This window comes from Rhinopithecus roxellana, chromosome 7, assembly GCF_007565055.1.
Source record: "Rhinopithecus roxellana isolate Shanxi Qingling chromosome 7, ASM756505v1, whole genome shotgun sequence".
Lineage (NCBI taxonomy): Eukaryota > Metazoa > Chordata > Mammalia > Primates > Cercopithecidae > Rhinopithecus > Rhinopithecus roxellana.
In genome coordinates this window covers 81,234,933-81,253,149 of record NC_044555.1, presented here as the reverse complement: position 1 = coordinate 81,253,149, position 18,217 = coordinate 81,234,933, and the positions used below count along the sequence as shown (strand labels likewise).

At 39.1% G+C, this 18,217-nt stretch overlaps 1 protein-coding gene across 1 annotated transcript in view; it reads right to left on the bottom strand.

The window, feature by feature from the left end:
- BMX (BMX non-receptor tyrosine kinase) overlaps positions 1-17,906 on the bottom strand; it is a 56,588-nt gene extending 38,682 nt beyond the window's left edge. The window contains exons 1-6 of the mRNA XM_010366076.2: positions 17,887-17,906; positions 17,502-17,615; positions 9,633-9,779; positions 8,694-8,798; positions 6,599-6,680; positions 434-553 (exon numbers count right to left, since the gene is read on the bottom strand). Of these exons, the coding sequence (XP_010364378.2) occupies positions 434-553; positions 6,599-6,680; positions 8,694-8,798; positions 9,633-9,779; positions 17,502-17,504 (457 nt within the window). The 5' untranslated portion in view covers positions 17,505-17,615; positions 17,887-17,906. The remainder of the gene's footprint in view (positions 1-433; positions 554-6,598; positions 6,681-8,693; positions 8,799-9,632; positions 9,780-17,501; positions 17,616-17,886) is intronic.
- Between the last annotated feature and the right edge of the window lie 311 nt (positions 17,907-18,217).

Here is an 18,217-nt window from a genome sequence, read left to right as displayed (position 1 = left end):
TTTTTTCAGTTTGTGATTTTTGTTATTTATAAGAAAAGCGAGCTGGTTTTCTTATCAAACTGGAAACCTAGCTGTTTGAACCATGATGACATATCCAACATATTCTAGCTTTTTGGAGTTTATCTTGAACCAATAAAAATTACGGGAGGAAATAACAGCTCATTGCTTGATTAATGATTAAAATTTTTAAAATGTTTCTCATGAAATGAAAGAATGGCAGACGTTAATATTGTTATTATCTTAATGGCCATGACTCAATTGACCCTAGAATGAGATTTCATTTGTCACATAGCATCTGCAAGGCTGAATTTTCATGATGCCAACCCATCTGGCACATCTTGTTTTCTGGCAAGCTCTTCTGGCCTCTGGCAGGTTTACCCTAATGGAGCACTATCCACCCAAGGTCCAGTCCAACAGAGGAATCACACATTACATGCTTCCCAGAGGGTACATCCTGGGGCTGCTTTACAACTCTGCTGGCAACACAGGAACTTCCCGTCCACGAAGAACCCACTATGGTACTTGATCAGCAGGTGGGGGTTACCCCTTATCTCTGAGGAGCAGACAGGAAGAAAACAAGACGTTAGCAAACGTTGATCCAAGAGGAGAAACACATTCAGTAAGTGCTGTAATCACAGAACAATAAAAACCCCATTTGGCCAGCAACCAAAGTAAGAGCAAATGGTTCCGGAAGGATATAGGTCTTTCACGCAACAGTTAATAAGCCAAAAAGAAAAAAGAAGTCTAACCATGAGTATGTTGAGAACAACACAATAACATGTCATTTTTGAAGAAAAAATAACTAGTACAATGCATATACAGATCAGCCTGATGTTAGGATTTTAGAGATATATCCGTAAAGAAAGAGAGTGGGTTATAGCACATGGTGTTTTCTTGTGGCAGAAGGGGAAGGGTGGGGCTAAATTTTAGCAAAAAGTTCTTTAAAAAGGCCCAGATAAACATACACGTCTATCTACTTTTTATTGTGAAAATTTTCAAATGTACAGAAAAGTTGCAAGAATAAAATTAATACAATGAGCATCCATATGTCTTTTACCTAGATTCACCAATTATTTTTTTTTTGATACAGTCAAGAATCCTGTTTATTGTTAGCAAATATAAAACATACATTTTGCAAGAGTAATGTCTTCTAGCTTTCCTAAAAATAACTTTATGAACTGCAAGCTACAGTAACAATTATTTTTAAAATACTTATTTTTCAAAATGTTCATTCATTCATATGCATGTGCAGACAGTTCCAAACATCAATTTCTTCTCACCTAAAACAGGGATTTTCAAAATTTAAAACTTTTTTTTCTTATAACATTTCCTGAAGTGACTCCAGCTACATGGGTAAGCCACAACATACAAATCACCTGAGTTGTGACATATTGAAACCTCAAGCAGGAGGGAAAAACAACCAAAACTCTGGGGCACTTCAAAATCCTATCAAAAATATTTTCTCTGTTATGGGACAAAAATAGATTAACATAGACTATCAATTTATATAAAATGAAGTAATAATAAAATGTTACAAGTCTATGTTTATCTTCATAGTATTCTTGTAAGTTGTGTGATAAGAGCCACATCATGTTAGTTTTTGTATCTCCAAAAAAGCACACAGTGCCCTACAGATTGATGGGCTTAGAAAATGACTCTTGGTCAGGGCAAACCTGTGGATGACAAGTCTCATTATCTCCCTTTTTTGAGGGAACTGAGGCAGAGGGGAACAACCAATCTGCTTCAGAAAACACTGCTAGTGCTAGTGGTTCATATTTAGCACCTCACACTCTAGGTTTCTTTCCAGGATTTCCAGTCCCAGTCTTCTCTGACTGATTGCAAAACATACTGAAGAGAGGAAGAGGTACTGGATTTAGAAGACCCAGTAAGATGCACACATTATTTTGGGATAAGAGTAGTCTACCTGCACCTGCTTCTCATCTGTGCCTGTTAGGAGAGTGGGCCTGGTTCATTGCCCTTAGTGGACAGGCTTATGGTATAGGTGCATACAAGGCAGCTTCTGAATGCCTGGCTTTTCAGGAAGTTATAACACTATAAAAAATAGGCCTAAAAATATCTAGGGCTGATGGCAGGGATATATGTTTCTGAGTGCCACAAAAACTCCTTCAGAATGCAGAAGTGAGGCAGAAGTTTCCATTGTCTCTTGAATATGTAAAAGCTTCAAACGAAAGAACAAACTATTCCCAGAGAAAACCTATTTAGTACTCTGGCCTATATTTCAAAACTGTATTAAATGTACAACTAATTTCTTATTAGTCTACTATATTAAGATTTCCTCATCATAAACAAACAATGCTGAGAAGACTCTATCCATATACCCAAGTATCTGTGGAATATGTGGAAGAAGTGATTACTTGTTATAATTATCACCGATAAAAGATCTTGAAGAGTTAGTAATGATATGAAGTGGAGGTAATAAAGGACCATTAAGATGAAGGGTAAAGACTCCAACCCAATTCTCACCCAAAGTGAGAGTATTAGTTCTCATAATATGTTAAAGGGTATTAGGAGGATTCACCAATTATTAACTGATTGTCACATTTGCTTTATCACTTTCTCTCTGCACATATGTATTATTTTTTCACTTTTAAAATCATTATTATATTGTGCTTAATAATTTATGAGGAAGTAGTAGATTGTATGGCCTAAATAATGTCATCCATAAATGCTTCAGTACATAACTTATATTAACAAGGACATTCCCTTATACAACTGTAATACAATTATCAAACTCAGGAAATTTAACACCGATACAATGTGATTATTATTAATTTTAAAAATTTTTTAATTTTTATTTTACCTTAAGTTCTGGGATACATGTGCAGAACGTGCAGGTTTGTTACATAGGGATACATATGCCATGCTGGTTTGCAGCACCCACCAACCCATCATCTAGGTTTTAAGCCCCCCATGCATTAAGTATTTGTCCTAATGCTCTCCCACCCCTTGTCCCCCATCCCCCAACAGGCCCTGGTGTGTGATGTTCCCCTCCATGTGTCCATGTGTTCTCATTGTTCAACTCCCACTTATGAGTGAGAACATGCGGTGATTGGTTTTCTGTTCCTGTGTTAGTTTGCTGAGGATGATGATGGCTTCTAGCTTCATCCATGTCCCTGCAAAGGACATGAACTCATTCTTTGTTATGCCTGCATTTATTATTTAATAAATATTTCATCTTTAAAATTTTTCTAATTATTCCAATAATGGCCTTTATAATCACTCACTTTTTTTCTGATCAAGGATCCAATTCACAATCACACATGGCACTTTGCTTCCCTTAATTTAGAACTGCTTCTCATCCCTTCCTTGACTTTTGTGACTTTGACATGTTTATACTAAGGAATGAATGGTTTATGGGGCTACTTTCCTAGGAATATGTGCATATTTTAAAAAGCCACAGGAATAGGGCAATGTATAATTCAAATAAATGAAATTTTAATCTATAACAAATTAGCCTCTTTTGAAATACAACAGAGAAACCTACAAGATCTTAGTATATTTTAAGAAGAGTATCTAGGTGAGAAGGGCTGGTTCTATGTGTGCCTTTAACTCTTTCTCTCTTGACTTAATGTTCATCTTGAGATTTCCTTATGTTGATCCCAGGAGAGTTCTGCTTCTCCTTTACAGTCCTGACTCAAGGAAGTGTATGGAGATAATACTTACTTTACCGGGTCTTTGGAAGGCTGTTAGATAATGTATGTAAAGCAACTAGCAGTGTTTGACCCAGAGTAAATAGGTGTTCAATAAACAGTGGGCTTTAGTGATATCATTCCCTTAATTTAACTTAGTTCAGTTTAGCTGAAAAGCTGGTGTTTTCATGTGGCAGAAATCACAAAAGGCAAAAAGAGTTAAAATTATAAAATGTAAGTTTCTGATTCTGGTTCCAAATGGCCATTGCAATCTCTTGGGCACATTACTTGCCTTCCTGCTCTCTAAGCTCCTGGCCTCCGCGTGTTGGGATTCCTATTATTTCCTTACTACATGGATTTGGTTTCCTGAGTAACTAATTCTTTTTCCAACCAAATCCAAAAGTCAACATTGCAACAATCTCACCACCTAATAGTGACAATAAGAGGAACTCATATATTCATATATCTATAGGACTTTACATTTACATATTTTCCTTTACATATGTCCTCTAATTTAATCGATTCAAGAACCTGAGGGGTAGCTATTGTTATTACACCTCTCACACAGTTAGGTAAACTGACGTGCAGAGAGGTAGTACAATTGCTCAAGTTCACAAGCTTAATAAATAGCAGACCTGAGACTCAGCCTCAGGCTTTTTCTACTACATCACAATGTACAGGTGCCAACTCCTCTGCAAAACCCCCTTCTGTTTAAATTTTTGGAAAGAAGGGCACATTTTTTCCACATCTGGTTAGCTGAATTCAGAACCATGATAGCTGACACACACTCCACACTCCTGTTACCACTGAATCAGCCCAAACCTTCTAAGTGTAGGTTAACATCTGGAAAATTCTGTCTTAAATGTCTACCTCAGTTTATAATGCTTGAGCCAAATAATAGACACAAAAGTCAGGAGGAGTCATTATAGCACAGTGAAACTTTGTAGGGGAGAATATTTGAGCAGAACTTCTTTCTTTTCCTGCAGCAGGTTAGTTGGCCAACTTGACAGCAAATCCCACGCACCTTCTTTCTCACTATCTTCCAGCACAGAGACTGGAAAAAAAAGATGCTGTCTCCAGCCTCCACATCAATGGCCATCAGATATAGTTCTGGATAATGTGACATAAGCACAAGTTTGCAGGGAGGCTTCTGGGAAGGCTTGGAATCTCTCCTGCAGCCTCCAAGGATAACAGAGCAGAAAGCTAGGAGGAGCCTGCATACCTACTGACTTCACTGAGTTGCTGCACTAGCCCTTGACTGACTGCCTACCTTTGCATTTGTTACTGTGGGAGAAGAACAAAAGTGGATTTGTTTCAGCAACTGTTTGATGTCTTTTTACCTGCAGCCCAAAGCATCGCTAACTGATACAAACTACTTATTGTGCATAGAGACAAACCACTTATTGTGCATATGGCAGCTGTAGTGATCGGGACTCTCTGCAGTTTTATGAGGGGCTAGGAGATGTGTTTTTGCTTCTTTCTCTGCTCTTCCTTTACATTTCGTATGTCTTCACGTGAGCTGCTCAGGCACATGGGATCTAGCAGGGCATGACCAAGAGCTGCACATAGGACATAGCACCTACCGCTCAGGAAATTCCACCAAAGGAGACTAAATGGGAAGCAGAATCTTAGAGCCCCTCCTTGAAGCCCTAGTGCAACCACAGTGACTCATGTTTGTGCATAAGATATTTTAATATATTTATGAGTGTCTCATTTGTGGCTCGTGACTGCTCTAGGAGAAAAGAAATGTGATCTCCTATTTTACAGGTCAAGAAACTTAAATCCAGAGATGTTAGATGATCTTATTAGGCGACACAGCAAGGCAGGACTTTGCTGCAGGTGTATCTAACTCTAGAGGGGTTGCCTTTCTCATTTCAATGAGCTGGTGGTGGGTAGAGGGAAGCTTCTGTCCCCCAATGGACCACTTGCTACCCGCAGAATGGGTTGCTAAACCTTTTTATGCAAAGGAAAAATTAAGCCCTATGTGTGAAAAGGGTATATTTGCATCAAAGTGGAGTAACTGTGTGTAATTTGAGATGTACTGAGAAAGAATCATAATCTAAAACTTAAATAAAATAAAATAAAATAAAATAAAATAAAATAAAATAAAATCTTCCTCCATCTGGGAGCATAATACCTGAAATTTCACAACAAATGGAACAATTCATTTGAGTTAAGTATTGTTTTCACACCATTACCCATCTTTAAAATACCACAGAGGGAAATACTATAGTACCAAATCATTAACAATGATTCTTTCCCTTCTACCAAAAGTTGTTACCAGGGCGGCCTAAACATTACTGAATAAAAGCTTCAATAAATCTTCAGTTTTGCCTAGCATTTACAATGTATTGGTTAAAAAGTCAGGTTTAGGTAATTGAGTTCTGAGTCCCTCATTACTGTATCTATGACATTGGCCATGTTTTAAAAACTTCACTTGTCTGAAAAATGGAGAATAATATTACCTCTTTCCACAGAGTTGTTAGGAGCGTTACCTAAAAAAATGTTTTACAAGTATTTGAAAAGTAGCTGGCGACAGGTAAATGCTCAGTATAAGTATTAGATGTAACTTTCTATAAACATCAAAAGTCTGGTAGCTACAGGACTTGACATATCCCCATGATGACCTAGACTTTCCCCCCGGTAAAGGCAAGCATACTGAGTGGAGAGCAGGTGGCCTGGCTTCCCCTAAGCTGCTGGGAAGGCACAATACTGGCTCTGTGCGGGACAGAGAATCCGACCCACAGGCTCCCTGTATGTAACAATGCGAATGCAAAAATGAGGATGAGTGTGACACATTCCCTGATGTTAGTAGGAAAATCAGTAGATTGTCTCTTGGCATTGAGTCTTTTGACTGCCATATCTTTCCTCCACCAAGCCTCAAAAAACGCTCTCTTTTATGACATGTTTTTGACCTTTCTCTTTCAATGTTTCTTTTTTTGAATTACCTTTTTGCAATGCTTTCAACCACTGACTTCGGCTCTCTTCATTTGATGCATAGACATAGAGAAGCCCATCTTTATAGACAATCTAGAAAGGAAAATATTTGGTGTGTTTATATATAATTGCACTTAGTTCACTTTGGTGCACCTGCAAATTTTTTGTCATCCAAAAGAAACCTTGAGTTTGCTTATATAGTGTACATCAGCTCTGGAATTAGATTTAAAAAAAAAATCTGCTTAAAAAAATCCTCCAGCTATCAGTTTGTTTTATCCCAGACACTCCTACACTTGGGAAAATTACAGCGATGATGCACCCAATAGTAGTAGTGAACACTGAGTTCTCATCGCGGAAGCCCCGGACTATGGACATTAATATGTAAGACTTTACACGTGTCTTAGGATTGTTCTGGTCCATTTGCCTACCCAGTGCATGATTTCCTTACAGCCCACTGGAAAATGTTTAACTGCTCTATCTTTAAAAATACCTTCAAAGATGGAATGCTCTTTACTATGTCATCTCTGCCAATATCCATATATTCTGATTATTATACAGTTCATACTCACTTTGAGTAAAAATATATCTCCCTGTTACTTCCATCTGTTTCATCATGTGGCACCCCAGGAATCCCCAGAATATATACTTTTCTATTTCTTAAGACAAATGTTTGAACATTTGAAGGTTACAATATCTTCTCCAGATCCTTCTCTAGTTTATTCAACTCTGATTGGTAAATATACACAACATTTGTTAAACACTTACTAGTTGCTGGGCTCTTTCCTAGCTACTTCAATATTTTAATCTTATTTCAACTCTATGAGAAATGGAAGTTGAATATGTGTTTATGGTTGCACAAGTATAAGTGGTGGGACTAGGAACTCTGTGGGGGCTCCAAACCCTGTGATCTTTTGAGCACTCTGTGCCTCTGTGAGGTGAGTTTGCAGCACCTTCCATGAGCATGACCTCCCCTGGTTTCCCCCAATTGGGTAATTTTTTCAATGAAAAAAATGTTTATGTAGAGATGAGTTCTCGCTGTGTTGCCCAGGCTGGTCTTGAACTCCCAGCCTCAAGTGATCCTCCCTCTTTGGCCTCCCAAAGTGCTGGGATTACAGTCATGAGCCACTGTGCCTGGCCTGGTAATATTTTTTCCAAATGGGAGGTATGGGTTGTTAATCAACTGGATTATTGTATTTCATTTTTGGCCACAGGTTCCTAATACTAGCACAGGCTAGTCAGGCCATCTGAAAGACAATCCACCTACCTTTAGATCAGAAATGTAATTTTTTATGATATAAGAAAAGTAGGGCATGACTTAGATTAGGCCACTTCCGAAAGGTACTGTCAGCATACACTCCATACCATACCATTGTTTAAAATACTTCAGGATAAAATGAAAACTCCTTAGCATGGTCACCTCTCCAGGCTCATCTCTTTCACTGCCGCATGGGCTTCTCTATTCATAGGGACTACTTAGTGCTCTCTAAACATGCCATACTATTTCACTCATCAGTGCCTTGACACCTTGACACCTGCTGCTTCTTTTATCCCACTGTCCTTCTCGTATTTGCTGGGCTAAATTTTACTTGTCCTTCCCAACTTGAGTGTCACCTCCAATAGAATCTCTCTCTAGCCTCTTGGAGTGCGGAATGAAGCTTCCACATCCTGGGACTCCATGGATGCGTTCTGCTGACCTCCACCTTAACACCCTCACTGCTTTGTAATGGTCTGTGTATTAGTTTATTTTGCCACTTCCCTGTCAGTGCCTTGGGGTAGGGGCAGTGTTTCATTCCCCATAGTATGCCTACTACTGTGTACCACATCAGAGATACTCAGCAATGTGTGTTAAAAGAGATGATCAGACCTGAGGCAGGTCAGGTCACTGCGACTTACGCTCCTGTCTTGCTTCCCTTCCCTCCAGAGAAGGCAGATTGTGGACAGAATTTTAGCAAAATGCCCAACTCCCATGTGGGAATATTCCAAGCCTTGTTATTGTCTGAATAGATTATTTTGAAATATCATTATTTTTCCTGGATATATTGAGTTTACAATAGAAAAATTAAAGGAAGAACTATCCACCCAATGTAATGTTGTTCTTCCCTTTACCTGAAATGGGTACTGTCTCTCCACAGGCGTCTGCTCCTCGAGATTTACTTTCTCCACACATCTGATTTTCTTAATTTCAATGGATCCTTTTCTGCTGCCCCTTTTCTGAATTAAAAAGCAAAATGTAAGATACTTCATGCAATACATCATGGTGCACAAGGAAAGGCATAAAGCTCAAGTTATGCTTGAGAGGGAGATTGGGGTAGGGGGTGGACAATGGAGAGTCACTTCCCATTATCCCGTAATAGTCAAAATCCAATGACAACAGAATCTATTCCTTGAGTCTGGACACAAACGCATACATTCCAGTGGTTAATAATCTTGTTTGATTATCTTGAAATGTGTTTCAAATCACCTACCATGTGGTTAATATACTCAGGAAAATCAAGATTTAACTTCTGCAAAGCATCTTCATTTTGGTTCAATCTTATGACAGTATTTCAGTATTTTTACTATAGTAGAATTCTCAACTGTACAGGAATAGTCTTATTTCTAGCATTGTTTTAAGGTACTATTGCCATTTAAGCCTGGGTAATTATTTGTTGTGAGGACTGTCCTGTGCACTGCAGGATGGTTAGCTGCATTCTTGGCCTCTACTCACTAGATGCCTTTAACACTTACTGTTCCTATCCTCCAGCTGGAACAACCCAAAATATCTCCAGTCTTTTCCCAATGTCACCTGGGGAGCAAAAATGCCCTCAGTTGAGAACCACTGTTCTAAAGTAATAATTTGCCTTAGTAAAGTTAACTAATGTTTTAAAATCCTTTATCTTGAATTCATTATACTTTCATTAAGAAAAGGTCATGTGATAAGTGGATAGAAGTGGATCTTCACTGTGTAGAAACCTGATATTCTTTCATTATGATCAAGTACATTGTGGAGACTTAGGAAAAGTAATAAATAGTATAAAAACAATGGAGCAACACATGATGTCTCACCATTTTGTCATATTCATAGTAGGAAAGGTTTGTTTTGGTCAAAACAAAAAGCCGTTCTTTGTAGTTATTTGGTGACATTTTCTTCTTTTGCTGTGACCTTTTGAGAAGAAGTTCTTCTAGAATAGATTTTGTATCCATATTATCATCCTAAACAAAATAAATAATTAAAATGAGTATTTGCAGCATCTAGGTAAGTTCTCTTTAACCTTCATATCTTTTCCTCAACTATTTCCTATTAAGGTATAATATAAATGCTAATTTTTTAAAAATGAGACTGACTTAGGATTATAGAATAAATTACACAATAGCTACAGTTTTTCTGCTGCCTTTGCTTCGGATTTTATAAATATGCTGATTTTTAAAAAACACTTTATACATTTGACTCCTCCCACTGTGGATAATAAATTCATCATCTTTGCCTCATTCTCCAGACCACCTTATCAAAATGCTCCTTACTCTTTAAACATTCTATACGTGTTGGTTGAATTGAATTGGATGTAATAAAACTTTAAAAAATTTAACTCCAGACTGCTCACAATTTATGAAGTAATGGCCAGTAATTTGACCAAATTACCCAAACCACTATGAGACACTGACATTATTGTAAATAACACCTGCAGCCCCTGATCATGACCAGATATTTAACATAAATTATACAGGTATAATTTTCAATATCTATGAGAATTTAAAATCAAAGTGAATGCCTAAGGTAAGATAAAATGAGGAAAATGTATGAGGCTGCAATAACAGATGCTATCAAAAGAGGTTTAAAAGAACTGAAAAAATGAGTACATTTACAAATTAAAAAGACCCTTCCTTTTTATTCCAAAATCATGTAAAACATTAAAATTTAAGGTATTTCTGAAAAATAAATGCATTAATTTTCTACTTCTACTAAGACAGTTACTTCATCCCTCAGTCTGATATCAGGTCTGATCATGAAAAGTAGCGATGTTGAGCAGTAGGCCAGAGAGACAAACTTTCTTATGTTCTTCTTTGCTTTGTGAAATTGCATCGTTATTTGAATTCAGATGCCCAATAGTTAAGATCTTTCTTTATTGATAATCTGAAAGCTTTACTCACCTTAGACTCGCTAGAGCCGAAGTATACGTGTGGTCCTTAACTTTAACTCTCAATCTCTAAGCAGAAAGTTACTGCTTTGAGGCACCATCACTCATATTCCCTCTGGCTATGCCAGGGTCATGCATTCAAAAGAAGATATTTGCATCCCACTTATCAGTCTTGATCAGGAAGCACCCACACAGGCATTGCTCTGTCTGCATGGAGGCGGGTGCCAAGTGAACCCATCCAATCACTAGAGGGCACTTCTCACTGGCCTGGGAGTATGATGGACCCACTATGGCAGAAGAATGAAATGAAAGGGAGACTAAGAAATACAGCCTGGCATTGAATAAACCATGGTTGCCTCCAGCCTGCTTTCCTCCTAACATAGACCACACAACTCTCAAAGTGGAATTAAGAAAACCAGCTTTTATTATTTACTACATAGAACAAAAGATTATTTATTAATTCCTAAACTGTCCTCCGAGGGCGTTATTTGATTTTTAGACAGAAGTAGTGGAAACCTTATCCATTCAATATAATAAAGTCGGCCGGGCGCGGTGGCTCAAGCCTGTAATCCCAGCACTTTGGGAGGCCGAGACGGGCGGATCACGAGGTCAGGAGATCGAGACCATCCTGGCTAACACAGTGAAACCCCGTCTCTACTAAAAATACAAAAACTAGCCGGGCGAAGTGGCGGGTGCCTGTAGTCCCAGCTACTCGGGAGGCTGAGGCAGGAGAATGGCGTAAACCCGGGAGGCGGAGCTTGCAGTGAGCTGAGATCCGGACACTGCACTCCAGCCTGGGCGACAGAGCGAGACTCCGTCTCAAAAAAAAAAAAAAAAAAAAAAAAAAAAAAAAGTCTTGGTTACTTTTTGCTTGGGATATTGTTTTAGCTATTTAAAAAGGATAATTCTTTCACAAAAGTAGAATGGGTTTCTTCTGAGTACAATGGGTGCTATTTGCAATGGTCACTGGTTTCTTTGTCCAGTGATCAAAGACAGGGCAGAGATCAGGGTATAGTAGAGCCTATGGAGGTAGGTAGCATGCCTTCCTTTTATCTCTGCTTCCATTGTGAACTCTACATATCCACCTGCCCAGATAAGCTTATTTTCTACATCCAAAGTCTGTGGCCAGAAGAGAATTTGCTCGGAGACTTATAGAAACCATGAGGGTCTACTTTTTTTGAGTGAAAGCCTCCTTTGGGGAGGCAATATCACACTGCACATAGTCGTAGGGTACTTTTGCCTTTTATATTTCTATATTTTACTAATGAGGCAGAAGGAGAAAACTGTGAAAACTCTTGTCAGTTTTTTATATCCACAGCTGAAACATCATTCCTCAAAGCAGAGTGCTAGTTAAATAGATCTGATTAGTTGAATAGAAAATTTACTTTTTAATTTTTTTAGATGCTGAATCAATTTGTGACATTAACAACGCTGTTTTAAAAATGTAAAAATCCCAATGTCCAAGGAGCTATTCAGTCTTTCCCAGTACTACGTGCTGATATATATTTTTTTCTGTCTATAGAACTTTCACACCTAGGCAGGACACAGCGTCTCATGCCTGTAATCCTAGCACATTGCACATTAGGAGGCTGAGGAGGGAGGATTGCTTGAGGTCAGGAGTTTGAGACCAGCTTGGGAAACATAGTGAGATCCTGTCCCTAGAAAATGTTTCTAACAAATTAGCAGACATGGTGGCATGCACCTGTAGTCCCAGCTACTAGGGAGGTTGAGGTGGGAGGATCACACCAGTGCATTCCAGCCTGGGCGACAGAGTGAGACCCTGTTTCCTAAAAAAAAGAAAGAAAGAAAGAAAAAGAAAAAGAAAAGAAAAATAAAACTTTTATGTGCATGACACTAAAGGTGAGAATTTTTGGAATTTTATATAAAAAATTAATAAGATGAGTCATAGAGACCACTGACAAATTCACAAAGTTGCCTCGGTATAGTGAAAGGAAGAACATTGAGTAAAAAGGAAGGTATTGAGCCCTCAAGCACCTTCTCCAGTAAACCTCCAGGGGTTTACAAGCGTTGTTACATCTGATGAAATATAACTTGTGAAATTTCAACATAATTATTCATTTCAAAATCCTGCCTTTTATACATTTTTTTGCTTTCACTTTAAGATTCATATGCAATATATGTTTATTCTATAAAGCCAAGAGCTACAGACAGGGAAAAGAAAAACACAGCACATCTCTAGATGTTTTTCTTTTCAAATATTTATGTACATATGCTTATTTTCTCAAAGATGGGTTCACATACTGTGCACTTGAGTCTGTAATATGTTGTTCTCGTGTAACAAACACCTGAAGCTACAGACTTTTGAGGTACCCATCCAAGAGGAACAGTCTTTCAAATTCCACTGCCTAAGCTGGGCTACTGAGGCTTCCTAACAATCTTGAAGGACCTCGTCTTGATGAGTCAAGCTTTTTTCATTTCCGGATCAGTTTCTTCTAAGATAAACCATGTGGTTTCTGCTTAGGCTTGGACTTGCCTTTCTCCTTCTATTTATTTCTGTCCCTTCCTTATACTTCTCCTTTCTCCTCTACATGGCCTAAATTCTAATTCGAAAACATTTCTATGGTCTCTCTTGATATAGAAGGATAGTTGGATAGTTGCTGATGATTAATTTTTAGAAATGCAATATCTTCCCCCCTTGTCTTTTGACAATAAATAAACAGGGCTCACTGTTAAGTCAAATGCCTGTCCAACAACTAGCAAACCCTGCTCTTCTTACACTTATTTAAGGAAAATTCAGTTGGGAAGGTGAAACAAAAACCTTTTATAGTAAAATGAGATCCTAAACCCAGTCAGTATTAACAAGAAATCTATTTCCATAGATGAGCTAGTGGGATTTGGGTGGACTCTCATATTACCACCCACATAGAATAAACAGACCTATCAATTTGCTTACCAAATAGCCCAGGCTGCCTATTTTCATAAACAGATGAAACTAGAAAGTGATTAAGGCACAGAGGAGACACAAAAACCTGGCAGAAATCAATATAGCATTTCCTATAAGGAAGCCAGCAGCCATTAGGTAACCTCTTACATACATAAAAGGTGTGTGTTAAATTAACATGACTTGTAATCACTATAGTTTTTTAGGATTTACAAGGAAACCATGTCATGAGAGTAAGAAGTTCAAGTCGGCAGTTCTATTTGACACGCCTGATTTTGAGCCTACAGTGTGTCCAACATTGAACGACTGGTTCCAGAAATAAAGATCAGCTGTCCGTGGCCCTGAGTGACAATGAACAAGTTTGAGAGATAGGCTGCATAACTAATTAATATGCAAGATTGCTGTGGGGTGGCAAACTTGGAAGGCATGGAGGAGGTTACAGAACTGTCATTTGTAAACCGTGTCACCCTGGCCAAACTCCTCCCTTGCACTAACCTTCAGTTTTCTGATCTGTAAAATGAGATAGGTAACAACTCTCTTACTTTACGGGAGTTAAATGAGAAACCTTGTGTGAAAGTATTTGGCACATTGTGGGTACCAACTATGTTTCAAAAAAGAAAAGATGGGGAAAAAAATGTAGGTGCTAGAGTAGAGTCCATACACTTTGCTATGAAAGGTCCAAGGAAGGCAAAGCTGTTTTTTTTTCTTAAGGTAACCAAGTAAGGTATTTGAGAAGGGAGCACATTGAAATTAGACTTTGAAGGATGAGAGTGATTTTGTGATAATGATCCTAGCCAGTGCTTAAGGAGGGCTCACTATGTGCCAGGCTGTTTAGAGTTTACTGGTCACAACTCCTCTATGGGGTAGGTCATGACACCTCCACCTTATGCGGTAGGCCAGAACACCCACACCCTATGGGATATTTTGTGATACTCCCAGCCCATGGAGTAGGTTGTGACACAGTCACCTTATAGAGTAAGTTGTAATATCATTCCCTGCTTATAGCTTATGGAGCTGCAATAGATAAATAAATTGCCCAGCTCACACTGCTAGTGGGTGGAGCTGGATTTGAATCCTGGCAGTCTAACTCCACAGCCCATATTCGTGACCATGATTCTAATGCTAGAGAAGGACATGCCTGCTGTGCGACCCTCCTAAACCAGAGACTGCTCTAACCTAAAGGAAGGCAGTCCTAGGATGTCAAACCTTATAGGAAACTTAGAAGTCATTTTACAGATGTAACACTGAGCCCCAGCAGCCTAAGTGACTTAGCCAGTACCATTAACAAGTGACCTAAGAGGCATGGCCCTGGGAGCCAGCTTCAGGTGTCATACCTGTACAACGTCCACTCCACTGATGGCAGTAAACAGAGTAGGAGATATCTATGTGTTCAGCCAAACATACTACAGCTTTGTTAAGGGACATAGTTTGGTGAAACTACCCATAAATTTGAGTCTTAACAGACCCGTGCAAGAGACATTTTATTGGATATATCAGAACGATGTTACCTATAATCTTTCAGTAGGAATTTCCTGCTGAAAGGCAGTGTTAAATAACAAAATTTGAAACCACATTTTGGAAATAGGTAAGAACATACAACCTCAAAAGTTGGAATAAATTCTCAGTGGTACGGAAGGGGAGCAGGAGACAGGATACCAAGGGAGACAGGGTTATCTAGTTAAATGTCCATTGGATACTTCCCTCAACCAGGAAGTGTATTCCCTGACTGGCTCAGGGTGGTGCTTTTAAAGATTTATCCTTTAAAATTCAGAGATAAGGATAGCAATTCCTTACCCTTTGACTTGGTTTAGTTATCCTCTCTTACTTTACATGCCATATAGCTGAAGATTTTGGTAGGTGTCAAGGTGTTAAAATAATACATGTGGTGGGAAGGCAGTAGAGCAGGAAGGGTGGGAAAGAAAGGGAAGACGCTCCAAGTGGGGCAGGATCTGGAAGGGAAACTGGAGGGCCCTGTGACAAACTTGATCTTCAAATATTTGCCCAAATGCCAGGCCTGCTTATCTTCCTGCTAAATAACTGAATAAAATGTGATGGTAAGTTTAAACAAGAACAAAAAGTTTGACTGATAATCAAGTAAAGTGGTTCCAAAAGTCTTATGATGCTGGCCAAAGACAAATACTGGCTTCACAGAACCTGACATATCCTTATTTCACATGATGTTATTCAGGAGAGGGTAAGTTAAAGTTGATCTTGGCATGATATGGACAGAAATCTTTTAACATTGACAGTCAAATTCTCAGCATCTTGGAGCATCTACCTTAATTGATCCAAAGTGAGTGTATAAAAACCAGACACTTTGGGAAGATCATTTTCTCACAAAGAAGGCAAGAATCTTAATGCTAGTCCTTTTGGAGCTAAGTTTTGCTTTAGGTGTGAGATTAATCTTCAGTGCCCCATAGAGCTTTTCTAAGTCTTTTCCTGTTTTCACTAACCTCTTTCTTTCTGCTCCCTCTCCTCTGCCTAGGGCACTCTCTCTGGGCACCTTCCTTAGGAGAAAAGCAAAAAATAATAAATCCATGAGCTAGCATCTCATGCTGAATTAAACATGTAACACTGCTTACGTGATGCAGGTTGGTGTGAGTGAAAGCACCGAGCTGGGTTCGAATCCCTGCTCTGTCTCTATGCAATCTGTCATGTTACTTAACCCAGCTAAACCTCAGCTTCCCCATCTGTAAAGGCAGTGAAACAATAACCACTTCGAAGGGTTATGAGTAGTCGAGAAGATGGCAGCTTAATGCCCAACACCCTAGTAGGTATCCTAAAAACTTATATCCCTTCTCATCGCTCCATAGGCAAAGTTTTAAAAAAGACCATAGCAAAGTTAAAAAACTAAAGACAATGAAATGATAATGATCCTTAAGGATAAAATTTTACTTCCCATCCCTCTGTCCCCAGCTCCTGGGGATAGGAGATAACTGGAGGCAGGAAGTCCTCCTCATGTATTGTCATGTCAACAAACACCAGTCCATAGTAGGTTTGTAGCAGACTTTCCAACTTGAGACGAGTTACCATAAAATGAGGTTGAACCAGCCCCTTATTGACTGTGTATTTGTGCCACATATGTCCTACAAATAAATACTTGGGTGTGACTCAAAGTGTGGTCCGTGCACTTGCATCATCCGGGTGTTCATTAGACATGCAGACTCTCAGTTCCCACCCGAGACCTTGCACGGCCAAATCTTCATTTTAGCAAGATCCCCAGGCGATCCATGTGCACAGGAAAGTTTGAGAAGCACTTATATGGACCACAAAGTTGTACTCCTTTTCAAATCCAATGAAATCATTGTGGCCCACAAAATCTTTTAAAATTATATGGATGTGAGTACAACTGTATGGTTCACCTCCCTCCCATCTGTCTATCTTCATCTAAAATACATAAAGCACTTGATTTAGGGAGACCTCAGGAACCTAAGAGCAAATATTTGTAGCTAAAGTAACATCGTAAAAACACAGGTAAAGAAGGTACAAGGGCCACTTCTATGTTTCTTTGTAAGCAGTTATGAGGCCAATACGAAAAGCTGTGGAAAGGCAATACCTAAAGAAGAGGATGGAGAAAATTAGCAGAGTATACAGCACAAAGCTAGATAGAACTGGTGGTGAAATGTACACAACCTGATAGCTTCCTAACTGAGATTTTGAGCAAGGAGTGAATTTTTACAGTGAAATTATAGCAGTTTCAGCCATTGATCTCCAAATTACCTGGTCCCATCTAAAGTCCCAGAGGAAGCCCTAGTAATTTCATATTCAAAATGTTGTACTATTTTTCTTAAAGTGAGCTTCCCAAAGTTTGTAACTTCAGGCCCCACAACACCGGGAACCAAACCTATTTTCCCCATAGTATATAACACTGAGTAGCCACCTGCCGCTTAAACGCACCATCTCGGCTTGTTCCGTGCTTGCCTGGGTCCGCCGTGGTGGTTGGTCTGCTCTTGCAGGAACACAGCCCCAGCTGTCTTGTTTCCAGAAGCAAATTGTTTCACATTTTCCTGGCTGCCGGGTCAGAAATGGCTACATTACTCAGTGCCCCCAACACATTTATTGTCCTGCAGAGCCTTACACAATCCCACAGGAAACCACGCTCAACACTTAGCCAACACTTGTTGATCTGATTGAACGCAACAAAAACGGAGACAAAAGCATACTTCATAAAGGTTAAAATTTTGATAACTATAGCTCCCGCTTTTCCCAGGCAGCTCTCGGGTACATGTGATAACCCTGCCTTTGTTTGTAGAGCTCTGTGCTGGAAAGGACAAGAAAATACCTCGGCAAAACCCGACTGCTGACGCTGACTTCTCTCACACGAGCCAGGAAACCATTAGGTAATGCCAAAGCGCACAGAGAATATGCAATGAAAACTTCAACTCAACATTTGGGCAAAGGAAGGCCAGAGAATATGTAAGAACAGTTCATATGGTGGAAAAGGAGCTTATTTATATATTTTAAATTATTAAGACATCCAGAAATGGAAAATAGATTGTTTTTTCTAAGGTATGGTACACCCTGATTGCAATGGAAAAGTGTGTCACTTGACATCATTATGACAGACTCACAACTTTTGGCTTCCCCCATTCCACCATTTTCTCTGGTGCATA